At 36.3% G+C, this 15,327-nt stretch overlaps 2 protein-coding genes across 8 annotated transcripts in view; both read left to right on the plus strand.

Moving 5' to 3' along the window:
• arrdc1b (arrestin domain containing 1b) overlaps positions 1-4,814 on the plus strand; it is a 42,818-nt gene extending 38,004 nt beyond the window's left edge. The window contains exon 8 of the mRNA XM_060890248.1: positions 572-4,814. Coding sequence (XP_060746231.1) covers positions 572-639 — 68 coding nt within the window. The 3' untranslated portion in view covers positions 640-4,814. The remainder of the gene's footprint in view (positions 1-571) is intronic.
• Positions 4,815-7,004: 2,190 nt separating this feature from the next.
• ehmt1b (euchromatic histone-lysine N-methyltransferase 1b) overlaps positions 7,005-15,327 on the plus strand; it is a 32,852-nt gene continuing 24,529 nt past the window's right edge. For 2 of the 7 annotated variants that reach the window (XM_060890235.1, XM_060890233.1), the window contains exon 1: positions 14,840-15,110. In XM_060890235.1, coding sequence (XP_060746218.1) covers positions 15,015-15,110 — 96 coding nt within the window. In that variant the 5' untranslated portion in view covers positions 14,840-15,014. Of the gene's footprint in view, positions 7,113-12,769; positions 12,858-13,106; positions 13,209-14,837; positions 15,111-15,327 lie in introns of those variants that run through there. The other 5 variants (XM_060890238.1, XM_060890234.1, XM_060890232.1 and 2 more) reach the window with 5 other exon arrangements.

A 15,327-nucleotide genomic window follows, 5' to 3' on the forward strand; every position in this document is an offset into this window, starting at 1 on the left:
TAGACGATGGATGGAGAAGCACCTTGTTACATTTAAAACCCACCGAAATTAAAGGTTAAACCGTTACTATAGCAACAGCCTTTACTAAAAGTTCGTTTTAGCGATTTATTTTTAATGCAAATTGCATCCCAGATATGAAAATAATTGAAATAACCAAACAAAAACAGACGGATTATTTACTAATGTATATATTGATATTTGTTGGTTTCATGACTCTTGCTTTATGATGTCATGCATCTCAGGCTAATGACGATCTGAACAAATTAGACAGTTACTGCTTGAGTTTATTGTTCCTGCTTGAGTCAGCCCGAGTAACATCTCACAAACGACATTACCAAACCGCTTCTGCTAAATCTACTGCTCAGATTGCACTTAGGAGAATCATGCACATCAGTGAAAGGCAGTCTCCTGAGTAGTTCGTATTGATTCGTCTAATCCTGAAGCCATTTCTCCAATCGTCCAAATAAATGAGCAATAACAAGAAATACAAGTTTTAACGTTCTACTTCCAGCTAGTAAACATTTCTGACTTTTATAAACGTATTTACTTTTATCTTCCCTGTGATACTCAGAACCACCTCCTACATATGAGGAAAGCTGTAGCAGTACCAACTCCAGCTTCAACACCAGCATGACGTAGATGACAACACTGTAAAATGCCTGTCAGTTAATCTGCACCTTCCCCCTGCTGGACACTCCAGGCATTGCCGTCCTCCCCAAATATGACCAAACGTATTTAAAGGTATCTTGTCCATTTTTTCCACACGATTTATAGAAACGATATTTCTCACTCCTTGGTTTGGAGAAAGGGTTTCTGGATCAGTGCCTAATCATGGACACACTCCTGAACTCTAAACCTGCATCTGTGATGCGGTGACAAACGTTATACAATACAAAGGACGTGCATTGGTTAGCCAAGGCTGGCCTTCTGTGATGCTTGTCCCAAAAGACAGGCTATGTGACATCAGAGCAAGTTTTTGAAAGCCCTGTGGTCAATCTGATGTTGATCTGTGAACATTTCCTCAGGCCCTCCTCAGGAGGACTCGTTAGATTTTGATCAGCACAGTTTCGAAAAACGTACATAAAAAAACTTTTTTTTTTTTTTTTTTTTTAAAGCTTGCATACTGATCCGAGTCTGAAATTTGTGCAGTCACTGAATTTCTTTTCCTAATGTATATAAATATAAAGTAGATTATTATTAGTAGTAGTAGTAGTATTGGTATTGAAGGCGTTCAGCAAGAGGAAGGAGAAGCAACTGTTATTACGTTAAAAACCTGCGTCAGAGGTGCCAACATCTATTGTTTTACCATTACCATAGCAACAGCACTCACTAAAAGTAATTTTATTTATTACTTTCATCATAAACTAGTTCAAACACTAGTCCCAGATATGAATATAAATTAATTTTTAATCATGTTATGTCTACATCAATTCCACATTACAACAGAAAGCATAGACACGATGTCTAACAGAACGTCCACCACCTTGTGTGTGTGGAGTTTGCATGTTCTCCCCGTGCCTCGGGGGTTTCCTCCGGGTACTCCGGTTTCCTCCCCCAGTCCAAAGACATGCATGGTAGGTTGATTGGCATCTCTGGAAAATTGTCCGTAGTGTGTGATTGCATGAGTGAATGAGAGTGTGTGTGTGTGCCCTGTGATGGGTTGGCACTCCGTCCAGGGTGTATCCTGCCTTGATGCCCGATGACGCCTGAGATAGGCACAGGCTCCCCGTGACCCGAGAATAGTTCGGATAAGCGGTAGAAAATGAATGAATGACTGAATGAATGAATGAATGAATGTTATTATTGTCCTTTGGATTATTTTAGCTGTAATTTAAAAATTTTGCAGATTTTTTGAAAAAGTTTTCCTCAATCAGTTTCCTGAATGTATTGATTCGGTTACTAGCAAAAGCGTAGCATTTACACATTTATTTTTAGGTGAAAACAAACACAAATCAAAACAGGTACGCTGAAGGGGAAAGGACACGAAAGATGTGTATTTCCTACTGGAAGAGAATATCTTTGATTCACGCTGACTTTATCTACTCTGACTTATGAATTCAAGGTTCAAACCAGGAACCAGTTGCTTACAGGTGAGTTTAAAAACAGAGCTGTCTCTTCTGATTGTCCTGTTAGAAATGTTGGCACCTCTGCTGCGTATCGACAACAAGCATATTTTCCCTCTTGAAGATTTTACGAAGCCATTCGATGTTATTCCATTATCAAGAAATGTTTATGTAGTCCGTCATGAATTTTTTTAAACTTCCTTTATTTAAATGGAATAAAAATATTTCTGGAACTAAAATATAAATTCTTTACAATGACTTGATAATATTATCAATGTAATTAAAAAAATATATATATATACATATATTCTCTATAATATATATATATATATATATATATATATATATATATATATATATATATATATATATATATATATATATATAAAATTCTATCGGCATTTTGTAGATCAGGTGCATCGTGAGTTCCTGCATGTGTTTTAAAAATTTTGTGAGAGTCTCGGGAACAAAACAGAAGATGTTTCTATAGCTGGAATGAAACGCCAATGTTTGTGAACACAGAATTTTTTTGTATGTGGTTGTTTTTTTTTGTTTTTTTTCAATGACTCCACAATTGATGAAGATTCAACATAAATTCCCAGAGGCCTTATCCTGTGACTGCTGTGTAAAATGGTGATTCTCCAGTATTTTAAAATATGTATCAGTTCTTCAGACCCTTAAACTGTTTTTTTTTTTGTATGTTTATTTTTTTCCAAAAGTTGAAGCACAAAATGGCACTTTTTTAAATAGGATTTGATTCTGATTTTCTATGTGTGTGTGTGTGTTTGTGTTTAAATCATGTATGTAAAATCAGTTGTACATTTACTTTACTGTTATTTTCTCTCATTATAGCAAAACCTCCTTCTGGTGTTTTTTTTTTTTCAACATATTCAAATATTCAAGAGTGTTATTCATTTCTACTCTGTTATATTTTAGGATGAAACAAAAGAGACTGCATGAAAAACTGTCCACTTTTCTCATTTGTTTTCTCTGTGTATAATTTTCACTACTGTGAGAAGGAAGAAAATTGACATTTTAACGAGACGTTGTTGGTTGGTCGTCTTTCTAAGCAAATCACTGTGTTACAATGCAGCCTCTCCTCAGATTGTAATAATAATAATAATATTTAAATAATTAATAAATATTTCATAAACAAACAAATAAATAAAAGATTATGATTTGAATAAGGATATAAAATACAAGGGTTGGTAACTGGGACAAAGATAATATATGGGAAAAGTTTAATTGTTATAAAGAATATTTTACATGAACTCAATTCTAGAGACCAGTCTATTCTCTTCTTTTGTAAGTATTGGACACTTCATTTTAAGTTTGATTTGAAAACTTACACATCTCTAACATAAAAGTCGTGTAAAAGTAAAGATTTTCGAATTGTAGCGAAACTGATTAGGATCAAAACGGTGCTCCGTAAACTTCACTATGTTAGGACATCTGACAGTTCTTCCGTTTCCGTTTGGTCTCTGTATGGCTTGATGTAGCAAACTAGACACAATGTCATCCAAATTGATATTATCTATATTACAAATCGTCTATAAACTCTACAAGTTCTATCATTTGGATCGAAGGTGCACGTCAGTCAGTCTACAACACATGCCTTAAACCTTGGGATAGTAACTGTGTCAAAAGTGTGCAGAAATATGTACGTATCCGTCGTTACGGTAATAAATCGAACATGCTGGGGGTGTGCGGTTATAGGAAAATGTTGTTCTTTTAGCTGTTTCCTGTTCATGGTCACGACAGTAGATCATCTGGTCCGCAGTTGTTCTTTTAGCTGTTCCCTGTATATTTGATTTCGCACAGCTTTCATGCTGTATGCTCTTCCTGGCACAACTTTCCCATTATATCCGTGCTTGGGACCAGCACTAAGAGTTAGCTCTTCAGTGGGTTAGTTAGCTCCATTCATCATGTTTATGATAATGAGCAGAAGTGGAGTTATTTTCCAGGACAGGACACTGTGAAGTTTTGAAATTTTATTCCTCCTAAATGTTCGCAATTTTCCCAACAGTTATCATTTTTGTTAGAACTTTCATGTTTTTATCTGTTTATTGTTACACTTAATGTAGTGGAACTTCTGTGAAATAAGTTCATCACCAGCGTCTCTGTTATACAGTAGTTATATAAGTATAAGAGCAAAACATTTTGAGAAAGCCCATAACTGCAACTTACAAATTGACACTATTGACCAAAAAAATTTAACCTCCTCTCCTTCAGTATGTCGTCCAAGTCCCTGTTACTATAGCAAAAATCATTAGCGTGAATGCACAAGAATAATACAAACCATGCAGCTGAACTGTAGAAGCTACGCTATTAAAAATGAATAAAAACCTCCAGACCAATCAGATTTGAGAATTCAACAGCACTGTGGTATAATATTGTTTATTTCGCAGTGGAATCCTTGACCGAATCCATCCTGCTTCTTAAAATGTGTTGATAATTCTTCCAATCTTTACATCCATTTTCCCTCCTGCTTTCCCTCATCGTCCATCACCAAAGATTCAACAGCTTTATGATGTTCTTTATTTATAATGTGTGTAACCCCTACCCACTGACATGGTCTCTAGTATTGTATTTTTCTATTGCTGTGTATAATTATGTGTGTGTTGCGATGTTTTCGAGCAATGTCGTCATCTGATCCTTGTTAGCAGGCTTTGGAATACAGTAGCACCACTGTGGATCGATGTATGTGGATCGTATTTACAAAAAAAATAAATAAATAAAAATGAACTCAAATATTTGAATCCAAATTAGTTTTGTTTATAAGTATGTCCTACTAATAAAATCTCACCAGTTTCTATTACTGTAAAACTTCTTGTGTTGTGTCTCGAGGCTTTATTTTGTGGTTTGATTATGTGTCTAAAATAGACTTATGGAGCTAAGCCATCAACTTGGCTCAACTGGTCTTGCTCAGTCCAATGTTTTGGTTTCCCAGAAATCATACTGACTATGATTTAAAGTGGTAGCTAAACTAACATACAGTAGTTATACATAGCAAGACAAGTTATTGTCATGTTTGTGTTGTTCAGCAAGTCCTGGCTTTACATCTGATAGAATATTTAAGCCTAGACAGCGAGATTTTTTCAACAACACTGTAACTGCATGTAGTTACTCAGGTTGCCCATTGTTTACGTACCTGATTCTGACAATATCATGTCATCTGTTAATGCTAATGCTGTAGATCTACAGCCAAAACTGTAAAACGCTACTGTGAAAATGCTGCTGTTTAAACAGCACTGTCCCAAAATTCAGGTAATTAGCCATAAAAGAACAAAATATTTTTGTTTTAAACTCAGACTTATTTTACAGCCTGGTAAAGAACTGTTCTTAGAAAAAGGAAGTTGCTCCAGTCTATTTCTAGATTCAATAAATTATTTATAGATTTTGGTAGGAGATCCATGTGTTAATGAGAGTGGAACGTTTTTTTCAGTTGAACAGTCCACTTGATGGATAACTAGCAATACAGTTATACCAAGCAAGTCTTGGTTTATTAATACCATTGTGTTATTAAATATTAATAAACCCAGTATCTGTCACTTGATTACAGCCTGCGCTTTTCATTTTTCTTCATTTATAATAAAATCACTACAGCATTTCTTCATTCTCTTCTCCTGTTTCTTTTGTTTTATATGTACTTACTGGCCACATTAATAGGACTACCTGTGCAATTATCCAATCAGCCAATCCTGTGGCAGCAGTTCAATACCTATAATCATGTAGATACAGGTCGAGTTTTAGTTAATGTTCACATCAAACATCAAAATGGGGGAAATTAGGGATTTTTAAGGAAAATGCTTTGTTGATATTGAGGCATGTTTTAGCTACTTTCCCTTTAAAAGAACTGCCAACACTGTGGCTGAAGTGGCTATATTAAAAATTGTGATAAATCTGGTGACTCTTTTTTGGCAGCTCACTCTTCAGCTCACATCATTCCTGCTAGCTACATGAGGTTAATAATTAAATGTCCGGTTCACTCACAACCAATGAAGGTGTTACCCTCAATTTGCGATCGCTGATGTTCAAAAACAACCAGTCACTAATGGCTGGGTATCTTCAGAAAATATTCTTTCTTTATAATGTTTTGTTATGCAAGCAATCATGATGATTGAATCAATATGCAAAAAAGTCTATGACGATGAAATGATGTACTTCGCCATGAAAACGGGCAACACTAGTACATCATTAAAGGATAAAATGGTTAATGAAGATGATTAAATGTGTGAATTAACGTACTTGAAGCTAAACCGCAACACCTGTTTTAAATTACGAGTTCTGGAATTTATTAAGAATTTAGATTTGAGAACTGAGAATTTCATGTTACAGCTGAACTACATTTCAAACCAAAGAAAGATTTTGTGGAAGTTTGAACAAATTGACTACATAACATGGTAAGTGGAGTTAATCAGGTAATTGACTAAAAAAAACACACACACACAAAAAAACAGGTTTTAAAGGTTAATTGAATGGTTGTGGTTGTAATTTTAGAACGTTTTACTTATAATACCACAGGATAAGATGCTAAATGCTACCATTATTATATCCCCATGTAGTGCAGTTAACCTTGATGCATAACACACTAAAAAACAAAATAATAAAGTCTAACTTGTGTCATTTCCAGACAGAAATGGCTTTTTAGTGACATGGTTGTGATAGTGTGACAATTTGTTCACTTTTCTCAAACATTACAGCAAACTACAGAACAGTGGATGGGGAAGGCTAATAGGCTAATATGCTAATAATGCTAGGCTTTGGTTTATTATATAATAATATGATTGCACATGACTATATTTAGCATGATTAATTAAATGCTTTTTAAATCTATATTTTAATTCAAAGACACTCTGAACGGCCAAGCAGGCAGAAGGATAAAGCTCCATTGTAAAGGTGGCGCTCTGCGTATTTAGTTTGCGACGCGCCATAAACACACAGAAGAAGACAAACCTCTTCAGTCCAACAGAGGCACAAAAAGCTTTAAAGCATGCTACAGATTAGCTCAGGATTACGTGGAAACGCGGGACTACAAACTATTTAAACGTAAGACATTTTGTTTATTAGTTGTTTTTGCCATGCAATCACGGTTCATAGACAGGGCGGTAAAATGCTGCTCTTTGTAAAACGAGGTTTTGCAGGTTGCAGTCATACAAACGGATATATTTATGTGAATGCGCATTTTATACGCATTGATGAACAGCTTCAAGACTCGTGTCATTGTGATGTTTATTCCGGTTGGATTTTTACGTATTTAAAGCAATTTATGTATTTTTAAACGCTCCACCTTAAATTTTCTGGTCTGAAACTCGCTAACTGTGGGTACTGTTGTTGTATAATATTCGGTATAAACAGAATATTTATGTGTACACTTGTGTTCTGGGGCCTGTGGCTTCTGGTGCTACATTAATGCTATAATAATAACACTGTTTATTATGAGTGAGTAAAGACACGTTAAAGTCACTCGGGGGAGTTAATGTCAATGTGTGAGTGTGTATGAGTGTGTATGAGTGTGTATGTGTATGTGTGTGTGTGTGTGTGTGTGTGTGTGTGTGTGTGCTGAGATTGTAAATGGTGTTAAGTTTAACATAAACTGAAAGTTAGCTGTTACTGTTTACATTTGTTTGTCTAAATAAACAACAGAACTGAGTTTAAGACAGAGTTTATTTACCTGCTGCATCTTATCTAAAGATCAGTGAGTGAGTGAAAGTTCAGTGTCACGTGACAAGTGTAACTATATTATTGTTATTGTTGTTAATATTATTATATGTAGCCTGATTTTGTGCTATGCAATTAAAGGAAATTATTTATGTAACACTCAGTCCATTTGTCATTTCCACGTGCAAGCTTCAATTCTAAAGAATAGATAGAGATATGTGCTACTAGCACTACTTTGGCAGTAGAGGGCGCTCCGTACTTGCCATATTTTATTCCCTGGCTGCAGCCTGTTCCTGCTTCAAGGCTTTATGGTGGTGGTTAATTGGATGTGTATTTCTTCATTCATATAAATTTTTTGCTTAATTTTGGTTTGGTTTGTGGTGGATTCAGAGCCTATCCTGGGAGCGGTGTGTACGAGGCAGAAACACACCCCAGTGTGGATCCTCGGGCCATCAACAGACACCACGCACACTCGGATGCACGTATTCATCTGAAAAATATCTTGTGTGGAATGAATAAAATTTATAGAGTAAGATAAACATGAATGGTTTTGGAAATGTCAGTGGTGAGCAGTGTACATGCCAAATTTGGTCCATTTGGTTCATACTCTTTATGGTGTAATTTTTCTTTATTCACAAACTCAGGCTTGGAGATGAATTGTCAAGATGATTTCATAGACCCATAATTCAGTATGTGTGTTTTTTTTTTGTCTTTTTTTACGTTCAGAAAGTCAAAGTCTGTAAGAACGGATCAGTTCATTGTATGACTCACGAACCTCAAGTGACTTCCCTTCTTTTCTGGTCAAGAGAGTGGATTGATCTGTTTTTGTCGGCAGCCGTTGGCTTCCTGCTGGTGAGAGGCAGTGTAGGGTGTGAAGGTACTATGCTGAGTTGTTCATTGTGCTTTAAGAGTGGCATTGAACACCAATTGAACACTGAAAATGGTGCCTGGGTTATAATCTGGTTGTACTGTTGCCTGCATTTCTAGTTATATTTTTAGTTGCATCTTGAAACTAGTTTCCTTGGCTTTGTTTGATGGTCGTTTATGTCGTCATGTATTTGGTGTATATTTAAGGACTAAAATACAACAGGGTGTGCTGTTAAAGGAATTTTAACATTCTGAATTTGGGAGCAATCACAGATCAATTACTGTTTAATAATTAATAACACCATGATTTTTATCCACTTATATGTACGCTTAATGCTGTTACAAGTTAAAGCCCAATGCTTTAACCATTAAAGCCACAGATTCTCAGTTCTGTTAAACCGCCAAGTTTTTCCTATGGTGGAAAATGTAGTGACTGTTACAAAGCACTGAAACTGAAGACTCCTTACCTTAATGTTTCCTTACATAAAGCTTCTGTTAATAAGCTTTGTTTATCAACAGTTATACCTTTTTCTTTTGTTAAATAACATGTTTTAATCTGTTTATTAGCCTTAAATCATTTTGATTAAGTCTGCATTACAAGTGTTTGTGAAATGATCTATTAAAACAAGTGTTTATTATTATGTATAGGAGCGGCCACTAGTCACACATCTAATAGAAAAATTAATCAACACCTTCTGACCAATCAGGTTCGAGTATTCAACAGGACTGCGGTGTAAGATATCGATACCAAATACTTTAGTATCAAGTGAAACCTGATACTGATCCTGACATCATCTCAGTGACTGAGTATCTCGGTCACAAGATCCCTGTATTGTAAGTCAAATTGTCTCTCGTTCGTTGAATCAAACGTGACAATGGATTGGATCAGTAAATGTTAAAACCGATCCAGTTTGGTTTCAGCTGAATGAGATTGATACCAAGATTGTACCTAGTTACTATTGTACTATTTAGCAGCATTAAAATGCACTGTAAAACCATTAACAGAAGCAACTGATTTGGGCAAATCAGGCAAAGGTTCCAATATTTATGGTCGAAAAGTAGCATTTGTGATTAACATTTTTTTTAGATTAATGTGAAAATACAGGAGACACAAGAATATTTGGTCAGTTTAAATGGAAAAATACAATTTCTTTATCACAAAAGCCATTTCACTGATGGGGAAAGGACACGAGGAATAAAAGTCCCTCGTTTGTTATAGCTGTGGTTGCTTTAGGGTTGTTTTTTTATTTATTTCTTTTTAAAACCTTTAAATTTGTAAATTATTTGAAAACAAGACGACAGGATCACGCTTTTTGATCTGTTTCAATAATTCCGTAGCATAATCCTGTCCTCCCCTCCAATGCTAGTGTTCTTGTGGTAAAATTCTGTTGTTGTTTTTCCCCCTGTCTGAATACTAGGATTTTCTTGTTAACTGCCATGAGCTTCCATTTAAGACAGTTCCGTCAGCCATTTGGCGATTTGGTGTTTTGTTGGCTCCTCTGATCAGATACCCATTCTGGGAAATTGTACATTCATGCCATACGTTCAGTACAAACACTGCTGGTGCTGTGATAGGTGATCAGTTAAAAATTCTCTTAATGCTCTTGAAAACAGAATTGGTTTGAACAGGAATAAACTTAAATAATATTAAGTTATTACATCAGGTGGGCTAGATGAATTTACTGTTTATTTTAGCTTCATACTACACCAAATATTAGAGGCATTACATGTAGCTAAAGATTTGAGTCAGATTTCTTGACTTGGTTTTGTAAGGTAGGTTGTGATAGCGATAATATGATTTTGGTATTGCTGAGAAAATAATTACTGAGCTCTTTACTCATGTCATAAGATTTATGACGTTTGCTCAAGCATACATTTTAACATGTAGCTCAAAGTTGAAAGCAGATGTACAAAAATTTCTGGAACAAAGCAAAATTTTGTAGAACAAAAAGAGTTATAGCCAAATTAATCTTCTTATAGCATCATAACACGTATCGCTAACACTGACTATAAGCCAATCTTACCAATGTTAATGTAGCACTGACGAACCGTTGTAATTATCCATATCCAAACTTAGCATGCACATTATTAATAACACTTCTGTGTAAATTTGATGTATTTCACTTTAAATGAAACTGGCTTTACAAACAGGGTTAGGTTTTGCCTCAATGCTTCCTAGATTATGCAAATCCGGATTAGAAAACGAATGTAATAAAAGTGTAATGCACTGCCATTGTCTGTATCTCTATGTTTATTAGTCTAAATAAGGTATAGCCTACTACTATGTCCCCGGAAACATTGGAGGACACTGGTTAGTGAACAAACGTTGGCTGTGATAGTTCCTCCACCTCAGCTACAACACTCGAGTTCATATCAACAGAAAAAGCCACGATATCGCAAGTCTGGAATGAAAGACTCCACACTTATTCCGATGCTTAGACGCTACTCTACCTACACGGTCGTCTCTTCACTGCATTGGTAGACGTCTCTTGGACCACCAATTGGTGGACCATTGGTGGTCGTCTCTTCACTCGCATTGGTGGAGAAATAATCAGTCATTCAGGACGTTTTGTTTTGTAGACTAACATCTTTTTGTTAGCTATTTTAAAATGGTTTCACTTGTCTGTACAATTGCTCTTCTTTGTATTGACGCGACATAGCTTCGTGGACGTATTGGGAGCCGGGATCCGATTACAAACTGAATTGTTTAGAAGTCATTTGTTATGGTATCTAACAACTTTGATCAAATTCTTAAAAAAAAACTAGCTAAAAGGCTGACTTAACTAGCAATGTCTATGATTTACATGATAATATACACCATACATGGTTTTTGGAGTCAGACAGTCAAGACAAGGTTATAAAGCTTAAATACATTTTCACATTGTTTTGTAAGTCTTAAAGGGAGGACAAAATATATTATATAGAGCAAAACTTTTTAGATCATGAAATGGTATAAACAAGACTTTACGTTTAGCGTATAAACCAAATAGACTGCTAATATAGCTTGAATAAGACCGAACAAGTGAGAACGCTATTTTCATAAATAGTTAACGCTTGCATGTGGTTAAAGTTTCAGTTTTACAAAATGTCTTCTTTAGGGTATGATTCCCAAATGCTAATATGTGGGATTTATATATGCTTTGTACTTTGGAATATAACAATAAACCAGAATCGTGGATTACACCAAGGTCCTTGACTAAAGCGTTTGCTTTCTCAGGCTAACCATCAACAACTAGGTAGAAATTAGCTAAAGGAGGAATAATGATAAAAGAGATAAAAGGAAGAAGGAATGTCTGTTCATCCGTTTCATCATCGTGTTGCTAAATGTGGCTTAGCTAAAAAACTAATTTATGACGGAGCTAACAGGTTGACTTTTATTTGTAATAAGGCATGATTATACCAGAATTTTAAAAAAAAACTAGCTCAATTTAATCCTGTCTAACATAGATATTTACTTCTAGACCCATTTCCCCAGCTTACTACTTTAAAAATGATTGCAGTTATAAATTAAAATTATTAACATTTCTTGTCGATTATTAAAGATGATACTAATGATGTGGGAGTCAACAAAATGTTGCAGCATAACTTCAGTTACCTGTGATTTTTAAAATAAACAGGATTGTAATATTTGTGTTTTTTTTTTATTGCAGTATATATTAAATATTCTATGATTTTATAACAATAAAAACAATTTTTTATTTTTTATTCAAATTGGGCCTATACCCAATTAGGGATGTCTACTTATTTATCATGGAACTCAAAACATATTACATTTATATATGTCACATTTTGACCGTCGAGGGAGAATTGCGTTTGTACAGTAGAAAATTGGTTCGAAGCCAGCCCTGGTGTTTCTGCACTACCCCATGATTTAAGCACAGACACAAATCTTTATTTGCTATGCTGGGCCTCTGTTCATTTTAGCTATTAAAATAGATGTTGACAACATTTGTTCATTATGCATAAAGTCTGAGATTGGATTCAGCATGTGTTCTGTTAACACCACCACTGGATCCACACACCATTCCATGAAAATGGCTGCAGTGTTGTGGTTTTTTTCCCTGCTCTTCCTTCTTCGTGAAGACCAGCAGAGCTCCAACTGAGCATGCCCAGAGAGCGCCATGTCAATGCTTTCTACAGAGAGTTGGTCATGTGACCTGAGAAGGGACGGTGCTTGTGCGGGAAGCTAGACTTTAGTCAGTGGAGCTTTACTCTCGCCCTCTTCCTCCTCTTCCCCCATCAATGGAGACCCACAGGCTTTGCCAGGTACTGCCATGTTGCTGGAGGGCTCAACATAAAATAGCAGGATTATTAGCTTCTCTATTTTGCTGCCTCTCTTTTGGGAAAGCCAATGCCAGATATATACGGCTGATCATTTATTTGATTCCCGAAAAAGAATTAGGCCAAGGTCTATCTTGGGTTGCTTTTGCTCTCTGTTTCTCTCTCTGTCTGTCTTTTTTGAATGCAACTTCTCATTTTTCACTGATTTTGAATTTCTGTTTGATTACAGATGACTGATTCATCAGTTGATTGTGCATGGGTACAGACGCTGATCAGAAGGCCTTCCTGACAGTTGTTGGACTCAGGCTCTGTGCAGGCTCTACCAGATATTCTCTTGTACTTCCTGTGACCTTGCTAGTAAAGCAACCAGGGACTTTCATAGTGTTTTCTTGTTTGCCAGAGGTTTAGCTTGAGTGTCAGATGTGAACTCTATAGCTCAAACACTCTCTGATATTTACCAGGCGTACTGTAGCTGCATATTTGCTGCAGCTATGAGGAAGAAACATGTGGCAGTTCTTTGGTACTACGTTTCTCTCTGCAGGCTTCTAATGAAGGCATGGACTGAAAGGAAGCTTGTTGACCTTGTTGCTGTTGTTGTTGACTCTAAAAACTAATAGATTAATTTGTTAAAATGGCCTCTCATGTTGGGTAGTCAACTAAAGTTAGATGTTGTGTTTTTTTTTTGTTTTTTTTGGTTTGTTTTTTTTTTTCTTTTCCCCAAACCAGTTATAAGTGGTTGGAAATGTTATGATAGATTATTATTATTCCAGCAGCCTCTTGGATTGAAGATTCCATTCATTTAAAGCTCTGAGTTGAGGGTTATACTGATAAGGACTTTTAACTCACTTTTGCTCGCATGGACGGGTCTGTTTTCATTTTTGTAATTCGGGCGTTGTATGTTGTACAGAGCTCCTTTGCTGTGGTTCCTTTATTGAAAAAGGCTTATAGGGTTGTAGAAGAGCGCCGTTTCTTCTCTTCCTCTTAGTTCTCTCTCAGTTGCTCTCCCCTGCTGTATCCCTTTTGTGGCTCTGTGTCTGTCTCTTGCCGTACAGCCAGTCAAACAGAAGGATTTGTGCATGGAATGGTAGGCATGAAACTGAAAATTCTGCTTTTTTTTTTTGTTTGTTTTTTAACGTGATACGGGTAGCGCTTTCACTATGGTTTTCACGTAATGAAACACCTCATGGGGACTAGTGGTTCTGATTCAGAGTAGTGCTTTGCCTGGCAATCGGACGTGAATTCAAAATGAGAAGGGGGGGTTTGAGGGGACTCCTGAGCATGCTCCATTGGTGAGCTTAGTCATCTAGTGAAGTGGGGGAAAAAATAAAAACAGTTTGTAGACACTAATGATCTAGAACGATTGTGGCCTGCATGATTACAATGTTTTGATTTTTTTTTTTATTAGGCATTTAATCCATGGACTTTGAAATGGTTTTTGAAAAAATGGGTATGATTTTGAAATTCTATAGTATGAGCAGGATTAGAAGAACATACCGTTCCAATTCAGTAAACTAGAACCACTACTCTGATTGCCTGGAAGTTAATCCTGCTTTAACCTACTCTAGGAAGCTCAAAGCTTCAAAAATGCATTTTTTTTCTTTCTTCAATTTTATTTATTTATAACCTTGACAGCCATTGAGATAATAGCAGTGAATAGAAATAATACTGGTTGAGAGGTGCGTTTAGATGATGCTTGTCCAGAGATGCAGAAAGATTCCTTTTGGCTGTGTTGAAGCCATAGGCTTGGATTATTCAGGTTATGTAGTCTTTTATTTTCCACTGCTGTAAATGTTAAAATCATTCTTTCTTTTGGCCTTGAGCACAAGTCTCTTGTGACAGCCCTGCCCTCCTCAGGCTCAGCAGAGATAAAGACCTCAGGGTTGACCAGACGAGATTAAGGATTGTTCACACTCTTGGTTCTGCTTGCTGTTTTTGGACATGACGTTCCTTTTGCCTCCTCATTTTATATATAAATGTTTGTTTGTTTTTTGCTAGCAAAACAAAATGAATTCATTGGTGACCTGCTTTAGGAAGAATTAAATAAACATTGAAATTCGAACTGACTGAGCATGCTCAGTTGGAGCTTTAGCAAACTGTCCAACAGAGGGAGCTGCTAGGTCACATGACCGGCATGCTGGGTGAATGTCTGCATACAGGAGGAGGTGGGGAAAAAAAAAGAAGGAACAATCTGTTCGAAGCTCTCGCTCAGGCTTAATGGAGGCCCTCGGTAGAAAGCAGGTATGATGCTGCTGGAAGAGGACCCTTAGCAATGGAACAAGACCTCAAGCCTCCATCCTTGCTTGCTCTGAATATTTGCTGGTTTTAGGCTGTGCTTTTTTCCACCATCTGCCTTTTCTCCCTCTATTTATGGTCAGACCATTGAGAGTGCTAGTTAGAGGGGAGCTCTCTTGTGACAGCCTTCAGATTGAGTCATGCACTGGTCTGGTCCATGGAT

Source organism: Tachysurus vachellii, chromosome 17, assembly GCF_030014155.1.
Source record: "Tachysurus vachellii isolate PV-2020 chromosome 17, HZAU_Pvac_v1, whole genome shotgun sequence".
NCBI lineage: Eukaryota > Metazoa > Chordata > Actinopteri > Siluriformes > Bagridae > Tachysurus > Tachysurus vachellii.